Raw genomic sequence first — 22,702 nt, 5'->3', positions numbered from 1 at the left:
ACTTAGCAGGAGACAAGGCTGGCTTTTTTTCTGTCTTCAGTCTCACCATGAACTGCATTCTCAGCTCCAGGGTTGATTCTGTGCATCTTCTATCAAGCACAGGGAAAAAAAAAAAAAAAAGCCATTTCTACACACCTTGAAAGATCTTAAAGAATCTCTGATCCCTCTGTTACCCTTGGCACTGTTGGCATTTCCATTCATCACAGCGTTGCTGGGCAGCAGGAGGTTATGGTTGACCTTCCATGAGGCATTTGAAGCTCCAGAGAAATGACGTGACCGGTTCCTGATTTCAAACAGTTGTATTCACAGCAATGCTGGGCTGAGAACCTGGATTAGAACCCGGGACCCTTGTGGCCTCCATCTGTTGCTCTTGCCTTCTGTGACAAATCTCCTCTCCTGCTAGGATGGTTTGACTTTTACAAGATCTTGATTTCCATTTTAATAATCCCAAGACGTCCCTTAACTCTGCAGAGGAATTAAATTTAAATACATAGCCTACATTTTATCTTGACATTTTCTTTAGAAGGCAGGAAAAAGAAGAAAAAAGAAAAAGGAAAACGGGGGCCAGATTGTCATTCTTCCCATCAGGAGAGCAAAATCCGTCTCTTTTGTTAGAATCGTTTGCTCGGATTCTCTCGGGAAAGGTGTAGGACCAAGGGCTGCTTTGCAAGCCTCCAGGCTCTCTAGTTACCCCTGGAGACACCAGGAAAAGTCTGCATCCAGTATTCTCCATCTCTGTGGGGAACGTACGGTGTCAGCACTAAGTGATATGGCTTAAAGATAGGCTTGTCAGTCTAATTGATCTTGAGTCATTGCCTTTCCTGTCAGAGCTGTCTGTCTCCCTACCCATAATCCTCATCACTTTGATAGCCCGTCAGGAATACGAGACTTGGCCCAGCCTTGCCTTCATCCAATAACATTATGAAATTGATGCTGACACTTCCATTGGCACTAATTTCTCTAAGAGATTGGAGCCAGAGGACAAGTGGTTTAGCTTCATGGCAGTTAAGCTTTCCAAGTAGATCAAGATGGCCTAAGATTGATTGACCTGTAGCCCGAGGAAGCGGGGAGGGAGGAGGGAACAGAGGGAGAAGAGGGAATGGATGGTCGATGGCTGCTTCATCATCATCAAGTGGTATCTATTGACTGCCCACGAAGGACAGTGCCCTATGTGGATAGTTTGAAGATGCGTGCCAGGTCGCTCCAAAGACGGCTTCAAAGGGAGTTTAGAAAGTGACAGTGGAGGCAAGTTGGTTAGAGTGGTTCACTGCTTCACTTGTGGTATCGCCCCCTTGTGTCTGGAGTCTGAAACAGCAACTGAGCCTACCCATGACTATCTTTTCTCCACCCTCCACTTCCAACACACAGCAAGTACTTTTAATTAGGGAAACTGTATCATTCATCCGGCTTCCCAGTTGGCTCCGTGGTAAAGAACCCACCTGCAAGTGCAGGAGATGGGAGTTCAATCCCCGGGTCGGGAAGATGCCCCAGAGAAGGAAATGATAACCCACTCCAGTATTCTTGCCTGGGAAATGCCATGGACAGAGGAGCCTGGTGGGCTATCATCCATGTGGTTGCAAACGAGTCGGATATCATTTATCATCCAATCCAAAGGATGCACTGTTGATAATTCCTGGAACAACATGTATAAAGAAGAACTGTCCTGGGAAAATCAGGATATATGGTCATTCACCTTTCAGTAATTAAGAACAAAGCATATCTGAGCTAAATGAGGAGATGCTGTCTCTTTGACAGGGTTGTATTCCTTACCTGAACCTCCTTTTGGTTAATGGATTCATCAGGAAGCAGGGTTTTGATGAGGAGGTCCCGTGAAAATGAGACGTTTTTATGGATTGGGAGGTTTAATAAATTTCCTAATCTGGAAGTCAGTATAAGAATAACACCTTAAAAGTGATTGCTGAAAGTCAGAGAGCTGAAGAAGAATATGTATTTTCAGATTAGCTGTTAAATCTTTGGATTTTTTTTTTTCCTTTCTTTGCACCAGTCTGGCTTATGTGTCCATCTTTAGAAAAGTAAAGGGCTAACTCACTACTACTAGATTCGCCCTCACCACCCCCTGTCTGAGGTATTCAGTTTGAGTGTTTGATGTCTTTGATATATTATACTTTAGTATATTATATACATTGCATGCAAATACTTTTGTGAGATGGAGAAGGGTCGAAATTGTAAAGAAATGTAGACCCATAAGTCTCCGTACACACCCATTCTATGACCAATAAACTAGTGTTCTTTACGTGTGTGTCCATCTGTATTCTTGCTCAGGAGTGCATCCCCGAGTGCACGCATGGAATTTCCGGCAGGTTCATGAGAGCCTGGCAGGGAGCATGCCTGGGGCGTCACTGCTTTGCCCTGTGTCACTTAAGGAGCTTCTTAGAGGATGTGGCTCTGATGCACATTCTCTAATGCACGGAGGTTGGAGGGAAGGTGTGTGAACAGGCACAGACACAACAGCATGTAAAACGTGCCGTACAAGGGAGGTGATCACAGAGCTGATACGGTGTGATTCTGATTGATTTCGGTGTTGTATTTGTACCTTCACATGCTGGAGATCGATGGAGCCTCTGCACTCTCCCCAGTTCCTGCAGCAGCACCACTCGGAAGAAATGTTTATATCGTTTTTACGGCTTGCCTGCTAAAGGGAGGAGTGAGCTGAGAGATTAGTAGGGGCTGCGGAGGCTCTTCCTCGATCGCTGCCCAAGTGTGTGGGGAGAAGAGGCAGCGGCCAGGGTTCAAGGTGCCTCCGAGGTGACGGCCACCGAACCAGGAGAGGCGGTGTCTGTAGGGCAGGAGGGAAGGTGCGTCCTCTGTGATGACGCAATGATTGTTTCTGGGGATGAGTGGTGATGGACCCCAAAGCTAGAGTGTTTGCTGGGGGCTGGGGGTCCTTCTCTGGGCTGCCTTCTTTTCTCTCCTTCCTTGGTGTGGCATCTTCCATGTACCACCCCTAGGACTTCCCACGTGGTGCTGGTGGTAAAGAACCCACCTGCCAGTGCAAGAGACATAAGAGATGAGGGTTCCATCCCTTGGTTGGGAAGATCCCCTGGAGGAGGAAATGGCAACCCACTCCAGTATTCTTGCCTGGGAAATCTCATGGACAGAGGAGCCTGGTAGGCAATAGTCCATGGGGTTGCAAAAAGTTGGCTATGACTTAGCAACTGAACAACAACAGCAACAACAAACCTCAACATTAGTCAAGAAAGAGCCATATGGATGAATGGAATGACTTAGTTCCAAAGTAGAATTTCATGGGATGGCTCAGTGACTTGTCCATGAAGACATCCTTGCCAAGGGTGCAGGCTGAAAGCCTCCTATCATAGGACCCTGAGGGCCGGAGGCACAGTCTTTGTGGAGTTCCTGCCTTTAAGATAGTCAAACCTGGGAGATGTACCTACCAAGACAGGCAGGTGCCAAACCCTGGTCCATTAAGCAGTAGGTGAGAGACCATGGAAGGGCCAAGAGGCACTGACAACTCTCCATCTTCTCTGCAAGGACAGAGTCTACGGTCCGTAGTGAGAGAATGCAAGGTTCAGGGTGCGCACAGCCCTCAGCAGATGTAGGGTCAGGAACTGCTGACCTCCAAAGGCATCAACGGAGAACCCCAGGTCTCCACCTGGAGACCACAGAGAAACCTGGGCATGTCTTGACAGCCCTGTTGTCTCTTCAAGTGACAACCCCAACAATCTGCATTCTTTGGGATAATTTTGCTGGACTCACATGGGACCGGCTTTGACCTTTACGGCCTTTTGTGAGGCAGGCTTTCCTTTTGTCTGGGTTTATTCTGCTTCTCTTTCGTGTGTGTTGGCCCCATGGTTTCTAATTTTAGGAGAAGAGATTTGCAGCCAAACTCATGAAATCTCCAAACAACTTCTGCAAAGATCCATCTGGTGGGGAATCCTCTCAGCTCGCAAAGACCCAGTTTGCATCTTACTCCCCAGATTGAGAATTGCAATGCATGGCCACCCCTTAGGTTTCTGGAGGAATTAAGTTTGATGAGAGCTCTGAAGAACACTGGATGGGGAATCGGAAGAGCCAGACTGAAGCCACAGCTTTTCCCAACTATGCTTTAGGTCACTTCAACAACTCTGAGCCTCAGTTTCCTTATCTGTGAAATGGAGAAGGCAGTCTCTATCTTGAGTATCTCATTGGGTTGCTTGAGTATCCCACAAGGTGATTAAGGAAGTTCAAGGATAGGAAAATGTCTTGGAGCAATAATATATGCCACACAGATCTTAGAGGTTTCCACTGATGTTAGATTATGTTTTTTTTGTAAACATTTATTTATTTGGCTGTATCAGGTCTTAGTTGGGCATGCAGAATATTCACTGCATCATGGGGGATTTTTTGTTGTGGTGCACAGACTTTCTCATTGTGGTATGAGGGCTCAGTATTTGATGCGTGCAGGCTTAGTTGCCTTGAGGCATGTGGGATTCTTAGTTCCCTGACCATGTCCCCCCTGCATTGCAAGGTGGAGTTTTACTGGACCAGTAAGGAAGTTCTAGACTGTGGTTTTTAATGTACCATATCATGAGATCCGCATTCTAAAAGGCTCGGGTCTGTAACTCTCATGTCCCTCCCTGCTAGGGGCTCTTAGGGGGCCTCAGACCTTTCCACTGAGCATCTACTAGAAAAGGGAGAAATTCTTTTTGACTGATGTAAGAAATTCTTTTTGGCTGATGGGATCTGTGCCCAGCCCAGGGAGAGCTGGGTGAGTCTCAGTGTTTGGGAGGAGTTCACAATCTCAGATTGGTCTGGAAGAAACCATGGGACTTTCATGGTTTCTCTCCAGTCTAAATTCAGACCTCGTTGCAGAATCTTTGGGTTAGGGGCATTGGAGACTTTACTGAAGTGTTTTTATTCTAGACCTCACTGGTTTGAGACTATATGTTCCCAGGTGGTGCTAGTGGTAAAGAACCCACCTACCAATACAGGAGACATAAGAGACGTGGGTTCAGTCCCTGGGTGGGGAAGATCTCCTGGAGGAAGGCCTGGCAACCCACTCCAGTATTCTTGCCTGGAGAATCCCATGGACAGAGGAGCCTGATGGGCTACAGTCCATAGGATTGCACAGAGTCAGACACAGTTGAAGCGACTCAGCCCGCACACACACACTGTAAGGCAGTTAGGGGAGTGATTAAGATTGTGGACTCTGGAGTCCAACGGCTCCAGCTTGAACACGATGCAGTGTGACCTGAGGCAGATTACTCGGCAGCTCTGACTCTAATTATAGGACCCACTTCACTGAGCCACTGTGAGACTTGAATGAGACAGGACAGGGCCCAGTGGTGAATACGTGCTCAGCAGACATCAGCTGTTTCGTAGTGTTTTGTCTGAGTACATAAGGCCATCACTCTGCAGAAGGAAGCAGGGTTTTTTATAGGTGGCAGTATGCCATGGCTCCACTCCACATGTACTTAGAAATACCATGAAAGGGATTTCTGCCTGACAAACCTTGGATAAGCTACTGCTTGGAAAGCAGTGCATGAGACCCAGGCAGCTATGGGAAGCTTTTCTAGTGGAGAAGCCCCCTATGAGCCAGTGCCTTTAAGGGCCCAAAGAAATGTCAGCTCTGTCTCTTCTAACTAGTTATGTTGTTTAGTTGCAACTAGTTGTTTAGTCACAAAGTTGGACACGACTTAGTGACTAAACAACAACAACAAAGTCGCTGAGTCGTGTCCGACTCTTTGCGACCCCATGGACTGTAGCGCACCAGGCTCCTCTGTCCATGGGATTCCCTAGGCAAGAATACAGGAGTGGGTGGCCATTTCCCTCTTCAGGGGGTCTTCCCAACCCAGAGATCAAACCCACTTCTCCTTCACTGGCAAGTGGGCTCTTCACCAGGGAAGCCCTCTACCTAGTCAGGCCTCTCTTTGATTTAAAGAACCTCACGCTGAAACCATCCACAGGTCAACCAATGAGGTTTTAGGTATTGTTTCCCTTTTGTGAACTAGGTAAGCTAGAGGCATCCAGGCTTAACTCTCAGGAATCTGGGCTCTCCTTCCCTTGGTCTTAGTGTTGAAATCTGATTATGCAATACAGTTACGTTAGTGAAAAATCAGACATGAGTAAGTGGGTGAAGGACATGGAGACATTGTTGATCCAACATGGCAGGACTGAGTACAGGAAGCTCAGAAATGATGTTTCCCTCTATTCACCCACAGTCCCCAAAAGGATGGGGAAACTCTCTGCATAATTCTTTTTTTTTTCTTCAGTTAATTTCCTCTGGAGTATAGTTGCTTTGCCTTGCTGTCTTGGTTTCTGCTATACAGCAAAGTGAATCAGCTATATGTATGGAAATCTATGGAGAAGTCTTTGGAGGAAATAAATGCCTCTACTTTGGGGTAATGTTGACTAGTCAGGTGGCTAATGCTTAGAAAAGTTGAGACTTGAGCTATAATCTGTTTATAGGGCCTTGGACAAAAACACCAGCATTTTGTACTTCAGTTGGCTTATATATGCAATAGGAAGGTGATTACTCACTTTCTGTTTGTGCCTGGAATGTTCTAAAACACTGTCTGTATAAAGTCTTTGGAGAAAGATGATGACAGTTGCCTTTCTTCCAGGCTGCCTATTTCCACCTTCTCAGGCCCCTTGCTGCCTGCCACTCTGTCTATGAACTCCAGGTTACTTCTGCTAGCTACAACTGGGTGCGTGGGTTGTGGGTCTAAAGTTCCTTGGAAATGTGAGCTCCCCTCCTCAGTGAGGCCAGTTCCCTACAAATGAGTTACAAGGGAATGAAGATTGGGAAGGAGCTGTGGTTGACCCATTATAACTTTTTCCAGTGTCAGAAAAACAATGCTGGGGGGTCAGGCGGATGATGCAGTGAAATGAGCCCAAACTTTGAAGTCGGATAGACCTAAGTCAGTCTACCGTTTATTAACCATGTGACCTTGGGCATATGATGAATCCTTGAGCTTCAATTTCCTCCACTGCAAAACAGGATCTACCCTCAGGGCTGTTGTGATGATTAACTGAGATAAGGAAAATCAAGTGTTCAGAGAGAGCCAGTCCTGCCTTCCTTTCCCTTACATGTGCGTTCTCCGCATGGCTGTTCACCGGCATCATTTTCAGTCACCGAGCGATACCTCCACGCTATGAATGCTACCAGGCATGCACGAAGTCTTTGGCTCCTGTAAGAGGCTGGGAGGGAATAGAAGCCAGAGAATAAAGCTTGTCTTTTGGGAAATGATTCAGGCAGAGAAGCACGGAAGTGAGGAGGGCTCGCTTTGTTGGGCAGCCTGCAGGACCCAGTGAGCCCCAGAGATCACAGAGGCAAAGACTGTCAGGAAGCTAGAGGAGGCGGGGGGCGGAGGGGGCGGGGCGGGGGGGGGCGGGGGGGGCGGGGGGGCGGGGGGGGGCGGGGGGGCGGGGGGGGCGGGGGGGCGGGGGGGGCGGGGGGGCGGGGGGGGCGGGGGGGGGGCGGGGGGGGGGCGGGGAACCGGAGGAGCCCGTCCAGGAACAGACAGTTGGTTGCTTGTCCTTAGGTATGCTCTTGGGCTCAGCCTATGTTCATTTGGCCTCTGACCCACCCCTGCCAATAAAAATTAAGAAACTGATGATTCTTTTGGTTGGCTCCAAGGACTAAGCTCTTTTTATGAAACAGTGAATGGAATCCCTCTCTGAGCATGGCTGGGGTTTTAATTGTGTTTGTTGTGCTTTCATTTATTCCATTTTATGAGTTCTGCTCCCGGATTTGTCGGTGCAAAGCTCTTACCCATCAGGGACGTGTCATTGTCTGATTTTTATCAGTAGGAAAAGGCTGAAGTTTTAAAAAAATCATTCCTTAATCCGAAGGTTGGCTTGTTTGCCTCATTCTGACACATTAAAAAATCATGAGACCCATCCAGGTTTGTTTTCTTATACTTCCCAAGTCAGATTGAGGTAGGGTGGAGTTTTTTTTCAGCAGAAGAGGCCATGATCTGGCTGTTTGTGGAACTGGATTAGTTAGAGTTTAATTTGGGGATGGAGAATTGGTAAGAGGCATTTTAAGATGAATCACATCATTGAGGACGATAAACCCATCCTTCGCATAAGGCAGTTTTGTAAAGATTAGTTGAGGATGCTCACTGTCTAAAGCAAAGGATTAAAGTAACATTGTTAAGTGCGAGGTGACTTCATTCCTATATGAGTCAGCATGAATCGGGTTATGCTGTGATAACAAACAGCACCTCTGCCAATCTCCATGACTTAAAACAACAAAGCTATATTTCTCCCTTATGCCACTTGTGCACCAAGTGTTGGCTGGAGACCTCAACTCTATGTCAGTTTCACTCAGGATGGAGGTTGCCTGGGGCTCTGCCTGATGCTTCAACAACTGCCAAGGCAGGACAAAGACAATGTGGCAGATCACACACTGCTTTTGTCTTTTAATTGTGATGTAATTGATGTATGACATTGAATTATTATACTAGTTCCAGGTGCACAGTGTAGTGAGTCAGTACCTATGTATATTGTGAAAGGGTAACATCCATCACCACAAATGGTTAGAAATTTTGTTTCTTGTAACGAGAACTTTTAAGATATAGTCTCTTACAACTTTCAAATACACAGTACAGTATTGTTAACTGTAGTCACCGTGGTGTGCACTATATCCCTGGAACTTCTTTTTGTTTGTTCATTTAAGATTTCACATATAAGTGCAATCTTATGGTATTTGTCTTTTTCTGCCTTATTTCACTTAGCATCATGCCCCTAAGGTCCGTTCATGTTGTCACAAATGGCAGGGTTTCCTCCTTTTTAATGGCTAAATAATATTCCATTTGATATGTTTATCAAAACTGCTTGATATATACCAATTCCATTATATGTATGTATATATATGTATATATACAGACACACACACTGAGTGTATTTATATATACACACACACACACATATGTATGTGTATATGTGTGTGTGTGTGTGTATATATATATATATATATATATATATATATCCGTATTGTTGTTTAGTTGCTAAGTCATGCCTGACTCTTTTGCAACCCCATGGACTATGATCCACCAGGCCCCTCTGTCCGTGGCATTTTCCAAGCAAGAATACTGAAATGGGTTACCATTTTCTTCTCCAAGGAAGATAGCTGACCCAGGGATCAAACCTATGTCTCCTGCTTGGCAGACGAATTCTTTAACTGAGCCACCTGGGAAGCTCCATATGCATATATGACTCAACTTTATCCATTCGTCAGCAGACAGGTTGTTTGCATATCTGGTCTATTGTAAGTAATGCTACTCTGACCACGAGGGTGCAGCCATCTCTTTGCCACAGTGTTTTCCTTTATTTCCTATGGATGTACAGTAGCCCCCTGACCCCATATCCATGGGGGATGCATTCTGAAACCCCCATTGGAGACCTGGAAGTGAAGAGAGAACCAAACTTTATATGTACTATGTTTTTCCCTATATATACATACCTGTGATAAGGTTTGGCCTTTCCAAGCGGCTCAGTGGTAAAGAGTCTGCCTGCAATGCAGGAGACACAGGTTCGATCCCTGGGTTGGGAAAATCCTCTGGAGGAGGAAATGGCACCCCACTCTAGTATTCTAGGAGCCTGGCGGGCTACTGTTCACGGGGTCACAAAAAAGTCAGACACGACTTAGTGACTAAGCAACACAAATGATAACATTTAATTTATAAATTAGGTGCAGTTGGAGATTGATGGCATTGATAATTAGGACAGAACAATTATGATAATATACTGCAATAAAGGTTACCTGGGTGTGATTTCTCTCTCACAGTATCTTATTGTACAAATTTAGTGCCTGTCCTTCTTAACCTTGCACTCACCATGCACTGTGGTTGTAATTTCTTCAGTTTGAGGTGTGACAGCAAAACCAGCATACGTTCCTTGTTCCTTCTTCACAGCTTCACCTAGAGAGGATTGGTCCTTACTGTGAATCTTAGCAATCTCAGCTTATAATTTTTTTCTTTCCTTACTAAATGAAGAATTTTTACTCTTTCAATTAAAGGAAGCACTTTACAGCTTCTCTTTGGTGCTAAGTTGTGGCTGACTCTGTGACCCCATAGACTGCAGCACACCAGGCTTCCCTGTCCTTCAGTATCTCCTGGAGCTGGCTCAAACTCATGTCCATTGAGTTGGTGATGCCATCCAACTCATCTGTTGCCCTCTTCTCCTCCCGCCCTCAATCTTTCCCCAGTATCAGGGTCTTTCCCAATGAGTTGGTTCTTCACATCAGGGGGCCATAGCATTGGCGCTTCAGCTTCAGTATCAGTCTTTCCAGTGAATATTAAGGGTTGATTTCCTTTAGGGTTGACTGGTTAGAAGTTAATTTCCCCTTCCTTTCCCCATTTGTTATAACCACATCCCTGGGACTCTAGGTCATTCCTTTGGAAATGGGATATTTCCACTTCCACACATTGACTGGGAAAGGGCCAGAGTGGAGTGTCAGTGCTGGGTGTTCTTGGGGCCAAATATCTGAGAATTGTTAATGCTTGTAAGTTAGGGGGTTGGTGGAAGAGAAGGGACTTTAAGTGACGAGGATGGGAAACACTGGAGAGCTGATTTCAAGGAGGGCCTCTCCTTGATCCAAAATGGGCAGAACATGTTTCCACGGTAATGCATTACCAGGCTGGCTGCTGCCCTTTCCTCTTTCGGAGTGTGTGATACATGTCCCCCCGCCCCTCACCTTTTGTACTGTGGACCCTGATTAAGCCGAGGCTTCTGAAGTTGTCCTTTGGGTCCTGGTGTGGCTTGCAGCCCCCAGCTCCCCTGCGATGGGGGCCCCACCTACCTGGGTCGGCGCTTACTGCACCACAGGGAAAGCCCCTGTCCTGTTCCCATGGGATGCCTTTGCTTTCTGCGGGATACTGAGCCCTACATTGGAATCCACCACTTGTGAAAATCTGAGCCATTCTTGGATCTGCTCCCTTATTTTTTCCTGCAGAAGGAGCAGGGATGGGGAAGAGAAAGACAGTTTGGACCATCCTGCTGGGCCGGATGCCTATCGGTGTCATCAAGCTTTCTCTAATTATTCATTGGTTCTACTATGGTGTAGTTGAAAGATCAAAACCACCACTGGTGTGAAGGAAAGGAAAAAGCACCTATTTGGGAAGAGAATCATGTGATGGGGAGTGTCTCAGCAGACCTGTCTTCCTTCAGGTCTCTCTCAAAAGCTTGAACTTACCAGAAAGACTGTAAGCTGGCTTCTTTCTTTTTATTAGTGCTGCATACCAAAATAATTGTGTAGTTAGGAATGGATTAGTGACAGCAGAGAGACCCATTGCAGATACTAGGCAGTCTGTGTGTGTGTGTGTGTGTGTGTGTGTGTGTGTTGAGAGCTCAGAACACAGCAAGCTTGACTCCTCCTGACCTGCCTTGGAGCTCAGGAAAGAGAAGAAAGCTCCCCAGACAGCTGAGATGTCTCTTGAATTACACATCCCTTCTTTATATCTTAATAGATTCTTTTTCTGGGGATATTCAGGTAAAGGGAAATGATTCGTTTCCCAGAGGGACCACAAGTCTGTGATTTTCCCCATGAAGCAAGTGACAGGGAAATTGGCCAGACTCGGAAAGGGAGATCATTTCTTAGGGTTGATGCTGGTAACCGCTGGTTACCATCAGTGGTTCTCAATCTGGGGCAGTTTTGTCACCCCAAGAGGGTATGTGGAAATGTGTTATGTCTTGTGTGGGAAAACTGGCTTTTAGAAACATTTATGTTTATTTATTTTTGGCTGCGCTGAATCTTTGCTATTGCTGCACATGGGCTTTCTCTAGTCGCGGTGAGCAGGGGCTACTCTCTGTTGAGGTGTGCAGGCTTCCCTTGCAGTGGTGTCTCTTGTTGCAGAGCACGGGAGCTAGAGAAAATACTCAGTAGGTGTGGGCATGGGCTTAGTTGCCCCTCAGCACGTGGGATCTTCCCAGATCAGGGATCAAACCCATGTCCCCTGCATTGACAGGTGGACTCTTAACCATTGGACCGCCAGAGAAGTTCTAAGACTGGCTTTTTAAAAACATTAATTTAAACTTTATTTTGTTATTTATTTTTAAGAGTGGTTTGAGGTTCGTAGCAAAATTGAGGGGAAGGTGCAGACAGTTCTGGTATATTCCCTGCCCCTATATATACATGGCCTCCCCTACTAGCATTATCCCCTCCCAGAGGGGTCCCTTCATTACAGTGGATGAACCTGAGACTGGCTTGTCATGCCCAGGTCCAAGGATGCCACATATTCTGCCATACCCAGAACAGCCCTCTCCAAGGAGGACTTACCTTGCTCAGCACCAGCTGTAGCCCTACTGGGAAGCAATGCTGGACTGGGCACAGGCAGGCGGGAGCAAGCTGCAGGCTTCTCTCACATCCTTGGAAGTGATGGGTCTGTGGACTCTTGATTGGTTTGTATTTCAAGGAGTGTGGTTTATGGCCAAGCAGAGGTGAATAAGAGGGCCTTGAGGATTGGACAGCAGACTGACAGCACTGTGCTCTTTCTGATGTGGGTGAAGTTGGGTAAGAGTGCTCACAGCCTCGGGGAGAGGGGGAGATGAATTATCTGTAATCTATCTGGGTGAGTCTAATGAGGTGGCACACTCTGGTCCCCATTCTCAAGGTTCAAGAGGGACATCTTTAAAAAAAGCGTCTCAGGGACCTGCATCTGAAAGCACCTGCTCATAAGCAGGAGAATGAACCACAATCGATCAAATGTCCCTTTGAAGAAATCCATTTTCTCAGTCTGTGCCTTCAAGGAGGAAGCGCTATGGAATGGTACACAGGCTCTGGGGCCAGATCATTGGGTTGAATTCCAGCATCACCACTTCTTCGCTAGTGTCTGTCCTTGGGCACGTCACTGCTCTATGCCTCCATGCTCCCATCTATAAAATGGGGAGAAATTGATACCAACCTCCCAGAGGCAGTATAAATAAAGAAGTGAACTTTCCAGAGCCCGATACATGGGAACCATTCAATAATAAAAATGATGAGGAGGATGGTAATTTTTCTAGCTCCTCAGCCTACTGTGTGTGTGTTAATTATTTTGGGGACTGACTAGACAGTATGTTGGGCAAATTTTTCTATAGGTTTTTTTTTTTTTCTTTCCCCTAGTCTTTAATCTTTCTTTTCCTCCCTCTGTCTCCCTCCTTTTAATCATATGTTGGATCTCTAGATTGAGTCTTTAAATTTCAGACCTTTTCTTTCCTATTTACCATCTTCTCCCTTTTTGACTTGTTATATATTCTTCCCCTGTTCTGTGGAAACTGCTCTCATCAAGGCCACCTTCTTGTCGCCAAATGCAGTGACTTGATTTCATTCTTCATCTTACATGACCTCTGTATATAATGCTCTTCAGCTTCTAGAAGTTCTCCTTCAATAGTAGACTGACTGACTTCAAAGACAGTAGCCTTTTCTGATTCTTTTCTACTTTTCTGAGCATTTCTTCTCATCCTTTTCCAGCCCCCTTTCTTTTGTGTGCATTTTAAGTAGTGGGTCCTCCAGAGCTCTGAAACCTGCTTTATTCTTTTATTTCTTTCTAGTCTTTGTGGGCAACCCCAGCCATCCCTTTCCGTGGCTTATTGTGGTTGTTGAATTGCTAAGTTGTGTCCAACCCTCTTGTGACCCCATGGACAGTAGCCCACCAGGCTCCTCTGTCCATGGGGTTTCCCAGGCAAGGATACTGGAGTGGGCTGCCATTCCCTTCTCCAGGGGATCTTCCTGACCCAGGGATTGAACCTGCATCTCCTGCCCTGGCAGGCGGATTCTTCACCTGGGAAACCCAACTGCAGAAGGATTCTTCTATCTGTGGCTCTTTCCTAAGCCCTTTTCAAATTCTAGAATAAATAATGTCAAGAATGTCAATGCTGTTTCAGAGCACAGCCTTTTGAAACGTTTTATTGACCACTCCCTTTGTCCATGGACGATGAAATCTGATTTGAATGTCCAGTTTCTGTTGTCTCCAAACTCTTCCTGACTTGATGCCCTTTCTCCATGTTGCCATAACCACTCACATCCTATAATGCTGAGAACAGAAGGAGCTGAGGTGTGGGGGCCTTCCATTGCCTGGTCTTTGGCAAACTGGATCCCTGACCCTGTTTCTTCCTTTGCCCCTTTGTTTGGCTGAAGCTTCCACTTGCTGTTGCTTCCTAAGAAAGGGCAAAGTAAACTTTTCCATGTCTGCAAATACATCTCTTTTGCCCTTCCATTGGATGAATACATTTTTAGGTATAGAATTCTAGGTTGAATATTTGTCCATCAGAATTTGGAAGCAATTTGCTCAGTAAGAGTAACAGTATGAAGTTGTTATGGAGAATTATGCTGTCTTTCTGATTCCAGTTCCTTTGGAAATATGACCTGACCCACCCTCCTGAGAGCTCTTAGCATCTTCTCCTTGTCCTTATGGCTCTGGCATTTCATAATTTTGTGCCTTGGTCTGTGTGTATCCACTTGTATGCATGCCATGCTCTCATTTATGTGATAATCCTGCCACAGACCCTGTGGTCCTTTCTCCCATATCTTCCTCCTCTTTGTAAGCAAGATTTGCCTCTCTGCTTTTTCGTCTTCCCAAACGTTGTTGAAATACCTCATTTCCTCTTGCCTCCCCTCTTCCTCTTTGTGCACCAATATTTATTTAATTCCTTTGTATGTTAACATGGAGAGGAGGTAGAGACCTGTGTTCTAGCCATGTTTAACTGGAAATCACTCTGAAGTGTTTCAAAAAGTTTACAATGTCTTTTCAGGAGCTGGTCTCTTTCTGCAAGGCACGTGATGACTGCGAGAATTTCGGCAACTCCTTCCTGCGACTTTTTCTAGTGGTCTCCAAGCACAGTCAGACATTTGTTACAGATCATAACAAGCCTGTCTGTGCTTACGGAGTAGAATCCAGGGTCCTCAGTTTGCATTTATTTCGTCTTCCATTTAGTTCAGCCTCATTGGTGCTTCACCTTGCTATCTGATGGGAAATATTCTTCCCATAAACCTCAGTAAGATGTAATGGATTTCTGCAGTGGAAATATTGTTCAAGCAGCAAAACCAAATCACAGCAGGTGCTCTGTCTTGGGACCATGTGTCTTGCAAAGCAGCCATTTAAAACGCCACTCGTAGAAAGCCACAAACAGTCACAGCTAATTCACTTTACAGGAGTTTTATTTGTACGTAGGGGAGAATCTCACCAGCAAACAGAATCGTTGTTTTACCAAGATTGTAGCATTAATTCTCTTTGTCAACTTGTGTTCACAGATCACCTTAGGTCCTAGGCTTCCTCTTTAGGGTAGGAAATGGTGGCATTGGGGTTGATGAAGATGCAGATGGTATTCTTTGAAGTCATTGGGGCAAATATAGTGCTCTCAAGAATGGGGCATGGGACTTTGCTCTGGTGGCCAGTTGTTAAGAATCCTTCTGCCACTGTGGGGGACACAGGTTCTGTGTCTGGCCTGGGAAAATTCCACATGCTGCCGGTGAAACAAAGCCTGTGCGCCACAACCACTGAAGCCCGTGTGCCTACAGCCTGTGCTCCTCAACAAGAGAGGCCACTGCATTGGGAAGCCTGAGCACTGCGACTGGAGAGTAGCACCTGCCTCACCACAGCTAGAGAAAACTGGTGCACAGCAAGAAAGATCCAGCATAGCCAAAAGAAAGAGTGGAACTGCTGGCTCAGCTGCACAGAGGCTAATAGTGTTCCAGCCTCAGTGCAGTCGTTTGTGAAAGCTGGTCCAAGTTAGATGCAAGCCTGCATTGGACTTATGCAAGACAGGATACAAGCCTGTCTTGAGCCAGGGAGGCTTGCGAGCAAATGAAAGTGTTAGCCTCTCATTTGTGTCCAACTCTTTACGACCACATGGACTGCAGCCCACCACGCTCCTCTGTCCATGGAATTCTCCATAGAAGAATACTGGAGTAGGTTGCCATTTCCTTCTCCAGGGGATCTTCCCAACCCAGGGATTAAACCTGGCCTCTCGTATTACAGGCAGATTCTTTGTCCAGTGAAAGTTACTTCCTACTCCTGTAGGAATCTGATGGCCATGCTGGAAAGGTTCTTAGCCTCCAGGGACTTAGTTGGATGTGGGACTCCCAAGGAAACTCTTTAAATCTTAATGCCCAAGATACATTCCCAGACCAACTGAGTCAGAATCTTTGGGGGTGGGACCCAGCATCAGTAGCTTTGTCTATTTTAAAAATATTTATTTATTTATTTGGCTGTGCCAGGTCAGTTGATCTTTAGTTGCAGCTCATGGGATCCAGATCCCTGCCCAGGGATTGAACTTGTGCCCCCTGCATTGGGAACTCAGAGTCTTAGCCCCGCTGGACCACTAGGGAAGTCCCCACAGTGAGAGCAGTTTTGAAAGCTCTTGATGAGACAAAGGACAGGGTGCATACTACCACTGGGCCATTTTTAAAATCCTGTTGTTGTTACATAAGTGAAGAAATTTAACTTCATTATTTTGAACTAATTTAGATGGGAAGAAAGAAGAAATAATCATGTCATTATTATTTAGATTCTCTCTTCTTTTGCAGCTGTTTCCATGGTGTGGTGGGGTAGAGTTTTTTCCCTCCCATGAGAGAGAATTAAGGGGTTATTGTCAATTCAGAATCTAGGGCATTTGGGGACTATCCTTCTAGTGGATTTTGCTCCCGTGGAAAATATGATGGGAAAAAACAATGGAAGGGTCCGTGGGCAGGGCTGGGCACTGGCTGGATGTGACTTCACCTGGGTCCCGTGTCTCTCCTGGGGGGTGCAGGTCCCGTGGCTGTCATCAGTGGTGAGGAGGACTCGGCTAGCCCCCTGCATCACATCAACCATGGCATCACCACGCCCTCGTCGCTGGACGCCGGGCCAGACACGGTGGTCATCGGCATGACCCGCATCCCGGTCATCGAGAATCCGCAGTACTTCCGTCAGGGACACAACTGCCACAAGCCAGACACATGTGAGTACCGCGGGAGAGTCTTGTCCCTCCTGGGGCTGGAGGGGGCATGGCGGTAGACCATGTAGGTGGGGGTTCTAGAACATTCTGGGGTGACCTACCACCTGCTAACTTCCCACTCTCTAAGGGACCCTCCTTCTTTGTCTAAAAACTCGATTAACAGCCTAGGCAAAGGGATGCCACAGAACAGAGGGCCCTGGGTGGAGCGGGCTTGGGGCAGGGGAAGGGGAATCAGCCTGGAGGCGGGAGGCCCAGCCCCACCTGGAGAGGGGCTTCCAGTAAGGGAGGGGACACAGGCACAGCTGGTTGTATCTGTAAACAGCTGGCCTGTGTGTGCAGGAATCTTTGCCCAGACTACCGCCCCAAGGTCGTCAGGCCCTCCACCCACACCTCCCCAAGAGGTGAAGGGAGGGAAAGGTGGCGAGTACCTTTGGAATGGAAACATCTCTCCAGCTGCCCCTCCAGTGCCCCGAAGTGTATGGTCTGAGGATCGGATCATGACCCTGTGCTTGGACCCCTCCCCTCCTCACCGTAGATGTCTCCTTGAGATCAGAGGGCTCAGGGCACCTGCTTCCTACTCTCCCCAGTGGTTCAGGGCCTCCCTTGCACTTCTGCTGAGTCTGCTAGGGCCTCTCCTGGCCCCAGGAGCCCTGGTGCCTCTGCTCTCCCTCCGGCAGGTGTTCCCCTTACTGCGTCCCCGGGTTGAAATCTAGGCTCAGTGACCCCAGTGCACACCCCTCCACTCCCACTGCTCCTGCTCCCCCAAAATGGTCAGTGATGTCCGGAGAGGGAGCCCTGGAGGCTGCCTTAGAGCTGGAAGGGACAGAAGAGATGGGTTAGGTTAAGGCCTCATCTGCAGACAGGAAACCCGAGGTTTGGGGAGGCTGGGAGTCCCCCTCCCCTGCCCACAGGCTTCTGCCAGTCTGTTCGCTTCATCCGGTCAGCTGGTCCAGGTCAGCACAAGGAGAAATGCCCCTGGCCTTGCTCTTCCCCGGTGGAGCTGTCTATATTTGGGATGCACTCTGCAGTTCACAGAGCTCTTGCTGCTCCCACTAGTCCATCTGATAGCAGAGCAGGCATTCGGCCACCTCATCCGCCTTCACTTCTGTTTCTCTGGTTCTGTTTTTAGTGAGAGGATTGCCACCATGGGAGGGACTGAGCTTGAATCAGGACAAGGTCATCATTTGCCTCCCAACCTTGAGAGTCCCCTAGAATCTGTCTCAGTGTTTGTCACACTCCCCCATCAGTACCAGTTAGAGGAAGGATACTTGGGTTCTAAACCAGGGCTGGGCAAGGGAAGAAAGATACCTGTGTTTCGGATAAACAGTGGGGAAGACCGTGTCAAGAATGGTTCTACTCTGGCTTGAAAGCTCTCGCCTCAGATCAGGATCATCCTCGACTGACCTGGGTGTGGCCATGGGGAAAGTCCTTCCTTGATGCTAGCGTGAGTCCGAGCTTAGTCTGGGGTTGGCATTGCTGAGTTTTCTAGAGTGATGTTGGTACTTGAATAGAGGCTTGGCACTGCTGTGTTGAATATGCAACTGGTTCTCCTTATTTCGAGTATTCTATAAAATCACCGTGAACGTGAAATTAGAGAACCCTGGACCATTGTTCCTGGGGAAATCCAGGGTTAGGTTCCTTGTGAGCCCCTGGTCACAACCTTTTTATCAGCTGATCAAGACGTAACCTGTATTGCGTGTGCTTCTGTTTAAGGACAGCTTAATACATATTATTGATTCATTAACATTGAGCTCATAGTGGCCAACAGCACTGTGACTCAGGCCTGGACCAAGCTTATCAAACACACCTGTTTTCTCCATACGGCACATCACAGCCTTCACGCTCATAGAGACACTAGACCTCACTTGAGCACTCTGCTCGGGGGCTGCTTTAAACAGCGAACTCACCCACAGAAAGCACAAATATGCAATGAAAGTGGCGTTGAATAAACCATGAGAAGGACGCTCGTTTATAGCCCAAGAGCCACCACAAGAAGGCAGAGAGCGTGGCTTTTTAGCCTTAACTAGGGACGTGCATGTGGGGGTGACTCAAATTTGTCACCGCTCCTTGAATATTTGTGAATAACTGTGAAAGCACCGTGCGTGTGGGTTTATGGGGTTACACATCAATTGTAGCGAGTAGATGAATTTGTGAAGGCAGAACCCAGGAAAAAATGAGGATGGGTTGTGTTCCTGTTAGTAGGAGCTCTGGGTCTCAGGGTAGAGGAGGGTCACGTGGGCTTCTGATCCCATGGAGGGTGACTCGGTGTCCACATGGGGAGAATCTGACGTGTGGGAAGGCGGCTCCTTCTGGGTTGTTGGAATAAGTGGGCGCTGTGGAGAGACCTTTGGGGTCTGAATGTCCTTTGAGGTCAGGACCAAGCCCCCAGCCAAGGAGCTGTCACCCTAGGAACTGGTGCAGCAGAGAAGCATCCCTGAAGCTCCTTGGGTTTGTGACTCAAAGCAGGCAGCCTCTCTATGGTTCTCACAGCATTTCTCTGTATAAACAACAGGGTCAGCGGAGACAGCAAGGAAGCAGGTTTAGCGACAAGACTTGAGGGAGCAGAGAACAAACAAGACCTCACAGGAGAGAATCCCTCGCTGACTCCAGACATCCAAACCCTCCGATATTTAGGGGAGATGCCCTTTTCAGGGAAGCAACGCATTGTGCCCTGTCAATAGACAGCAGACGGCTCTTAATTGTTTTCAGAAAACACGTGTGGCAGGACAAACAACGTACAGGAGCCTTGTAAGGGGATTTGGTTAATCCTCCCTCTGTGAATCCGTGGCTGACTCACACAGTCGGGGAGGGGAGCACCCGGCCCTCTCCTCGCTGAGGTTTATGGGCTGGGAAACAGCAGGTCTCTGATTACAAAGCCTTCATCAGTCAAAGGCAAGGGACTCTAAGACACATCCCCGTGTGCGAGGAGACACCATCATAAATAATTAAAACCACATGCGCCTGGACGGATAAATAACAGTGAGCGTTTACGATGCTGCAGACGGGGCTGGGGTCACTCCTTTGGGGGTGATGGCAAGAAGCAAGGGATCTCAGGGGCCCCCTGGGGGGGCCTCTCCTGTCTGATTCTCTTCCTCATCTCATTTAGTAATGTGGACCGTGGGAAGACATCTTAGGGACACAGCTACCTGACTTCAAGCTTCATTTCCGCAAGTCCCCCAGTGATGAATTTAGCACAAAAATGCTTTGCTTTTCTTTACACATGTGTTTATCATAATCGGGGGGACCTCTCCGGCTGGAGTGACGAAGATGCTGCCCTTCTTCCTGCTTCTCGCTGTCTACAATCTGGGCCAGAGAGTTTTTCATGGCGTGTCAGAGCTGCTAGGAAGTTTAGGGATCACCCAGTACCATTCATTATCGGATGCTCGCAGCCTCTCACCTCTGTCCCCGAGCGCGCTGCATATGGCATTGTCTTTATTTGGAATGTACTCAGCCTTTCCAGGGATTCTGGAAGAGCTGAATAAAGATGCTCCTACTCAGGGTTGGATACAGAATCTGCAGGCTAGTGAGGCCTCCCTCATATTTTGTTTAAAGTCCCCTAATGCTTAAAAGCATCAGGAAACCAGTCTGCCTCCTTGTCACCCAGCTGATTAGGGGCTAGGTCCTTCTGAAGAAAACAGAGAAGGAAATGGCAACCCACTCCAGTATTCTTTCCTGAAGAATCCCTTTGACAGAGGAGCTCGGCAGGCTCTAGTCCATGGGGTCGCAAAGAGTTGGACATGACTGAAGCGACTTAGCACACTCACCTTGTGAATAAGACAGCGAGGGGCCGGTCTAGATGGGTCACTGGGGAGAAGTTTCAAGCTCTTTGTAGCCACACTGGGCAATCGGTGACTTTCGTTCCCCTTGTGACAGCTCTGGGCTGCAGTCATGGTGCCTGTTCTGAGTTGGACTGTGGGCAGCTGTGTTAGGATCACGCTCTGGCTCGTTCCCATTGGCTGATTGGGAGGCTCCTTGGCTCTGCTGAAGGCCCTGGGGTTCTCTGTGCCTCCCCTTTTCTCGAACCTATTCTCAGAAGACAGCTGTGCCTCTTGGTTGAGAGAGCAGGGGCCAGCTGGGCTTGCTAACCCGCGTCACCCTTCATTTCCTGCCCTCTGTGCCCAGGCCAGGCTGTCTGCCTTTATTCCCAGCTTGTTTCTGTCTCAGAGGAAGCCGTCCCTGATCTTCCCAGCACCAGTGCTCCCACCTCTCCATCCCTCTGCCCCTCCTGGCGGGCCTGCAGTCAGGGACTCTCCCCGACCCTGGTCCTTTTAGACATCGTCTCCTTCTGCTCGGCCCTGCACCTCTTCATGTTCCCTGCCGCATAGCTCCATTTCCCCAGGAATCCTTGAATCCTCCACACCCTCCATCTCTTGGTAAAACTCGAGCATATTCCTTTGGGGTCTCTTCTCTTCGTTATAATCATCGTCATTCACAGAGTGCTGATTTTTCTCCTTTTCATCTATTCAATAAATATTCATGGAGGGTTTGTGTCAGGCCTTTTAGGCTCTGGAAACAATGGGGGGAAAGGCATGCATGGTCCCTACCCTCAGGGGCTCACTGCCACCGGGCTGGTGTCCAAGACACAGGATGGCACACTCTGTTCCCCCTGGGGCCTTGTGAAGGCTTCACCTTGCTCCTTTCTGCTGATGACTCGCCAGCCTTTACCCCTGGACACTTCTTTCCAGGTCTCGCTCCAACCGCATGCCTCCGACTCTTGCCACAGTGTAATTCCTCCTTCAAATGCCCGTCTCCTCTCCCCACATCCCTTCCCTCCCTCTTCTTCCTTCCTGCACCTGTTCATCACTCAACCACTGGCTCATTTCCACCCTCCCATGAGACCTTCCTGGGCCCATGCTTTGCAATTGATCTTTCCCTCCTGGGAAAGGAAAAGCCACGCGCAATAGTCTTGCATGACTTGGAGTCAAATCTTCAGTCATCATGTCACTTCTCAAAGATGTGAGTACTGTCTCCCAAACCCAACTTTGAACTTATTCCAGAGGATGAAGCTCTTCTGCGTCATTAGTCTTTGTTCTCTCTGGAAATATAGCATGGAACTAGGGTCAGAGAAGACACCAGCCAAGCGCTAGGTGAGTATGTCTTCATTCCAGGACGCAGGCTGCTGTCACAGACCAAGAGAGAGAGGTCACTGATGGGCCTCGGCAGCCTCCTCTGGACCAACCCTTGAGCTGGCCTTTCCCTTTTTTATCTCATGCAGTCTTTCACCCACTCTCTAAGGGAGATGCTGCTATACTCATTTTCTCGATAAAGAAACTGAGGCTCAGTGAGCTTAAAGGACTTGTTGCAGCTCATACAGCTGTTGAGTGAGAGTCTGAGATTAGAAGCCAGACCTATGACTCCAAGATCCATCCTTTCTCTATCCAGTCACGTTGCCTGGGAGTACAGTGGTCCGCAAGCATTCACTCTCCACTTCTTGTGCTCAAGGAAGCTGGCTTTTGAGGAACGCTGCTTTTTTGGAGACCTGCTTTTCTCCCTGTTTCCAGGATAAGGACAGCTCTCTGGGAAGAACCTTGGTGGTGGCTCCCTGCAGTCAGGAAGCTGGGCCAGCCTTGGTCTGGCTGTTGGTACGTATCCCTCTTTCTGAGTTCTCCCCCAACTCAAGTTCCTAAAGGACCATGGTGGCCTTTGGCAATATTTGGCGCTGGGGTTAAGTCAGTTTTTAATCTTTAAAAAAAATTTGTAGAGCATGTTTAGGGTTTATAGACAAATTAAGCAGGAAGTACAGAAAGTTCCATCTACACCCCAGTGCTTCCCTCAACAAAATCTCCCCCATTACTAACATCTGGCAGTGTGGTAACATTTGTTA

The 22,702-nt window shown here is 47.7% G+C and overlaps 1 protein-coding gene across 1 annotated transcript in view; it reads left to right on the top strand.

Annotated features, from left to right (window-relative positions):
- Nucleotides 1-22,702, top strand: part of NTRK3 (neurotrophic receptor tyrosine kinase 3) — a 414,336-nt gene that overhangs the window by 229,613 nt on the left and 162,021 nt on the right. The window contains exon 12 of the mRNA XM_052659381.1: nt 16,693-16,881. Within this exon, the coding sequence (XP_052515341.1) occupies nt 16,693-16,881 (189 nt within the window). The remainder of the gene's footprint in view (nt 1-16,692; nt 16,882-22,702) is intronic.

This window comes from Budorcas taxicolor, chromosome 21 (genome assembly GCF_023091745.1).
Source record: "Budorcas taxicolor isolate Tak-1 chromosome 21, Takin1.1, whole genome shotgun sequence".
NCBI lineage: Eukaryota > Metazoa > Chordata > Mammalia > Artiodactyla > Bovidae > Budorcas > Budorcas taxicolor.
Note: the sequence above shows the minus strand (reverse complement) of the source record. Positions and strands in the feature narration are given on the sequence as shown.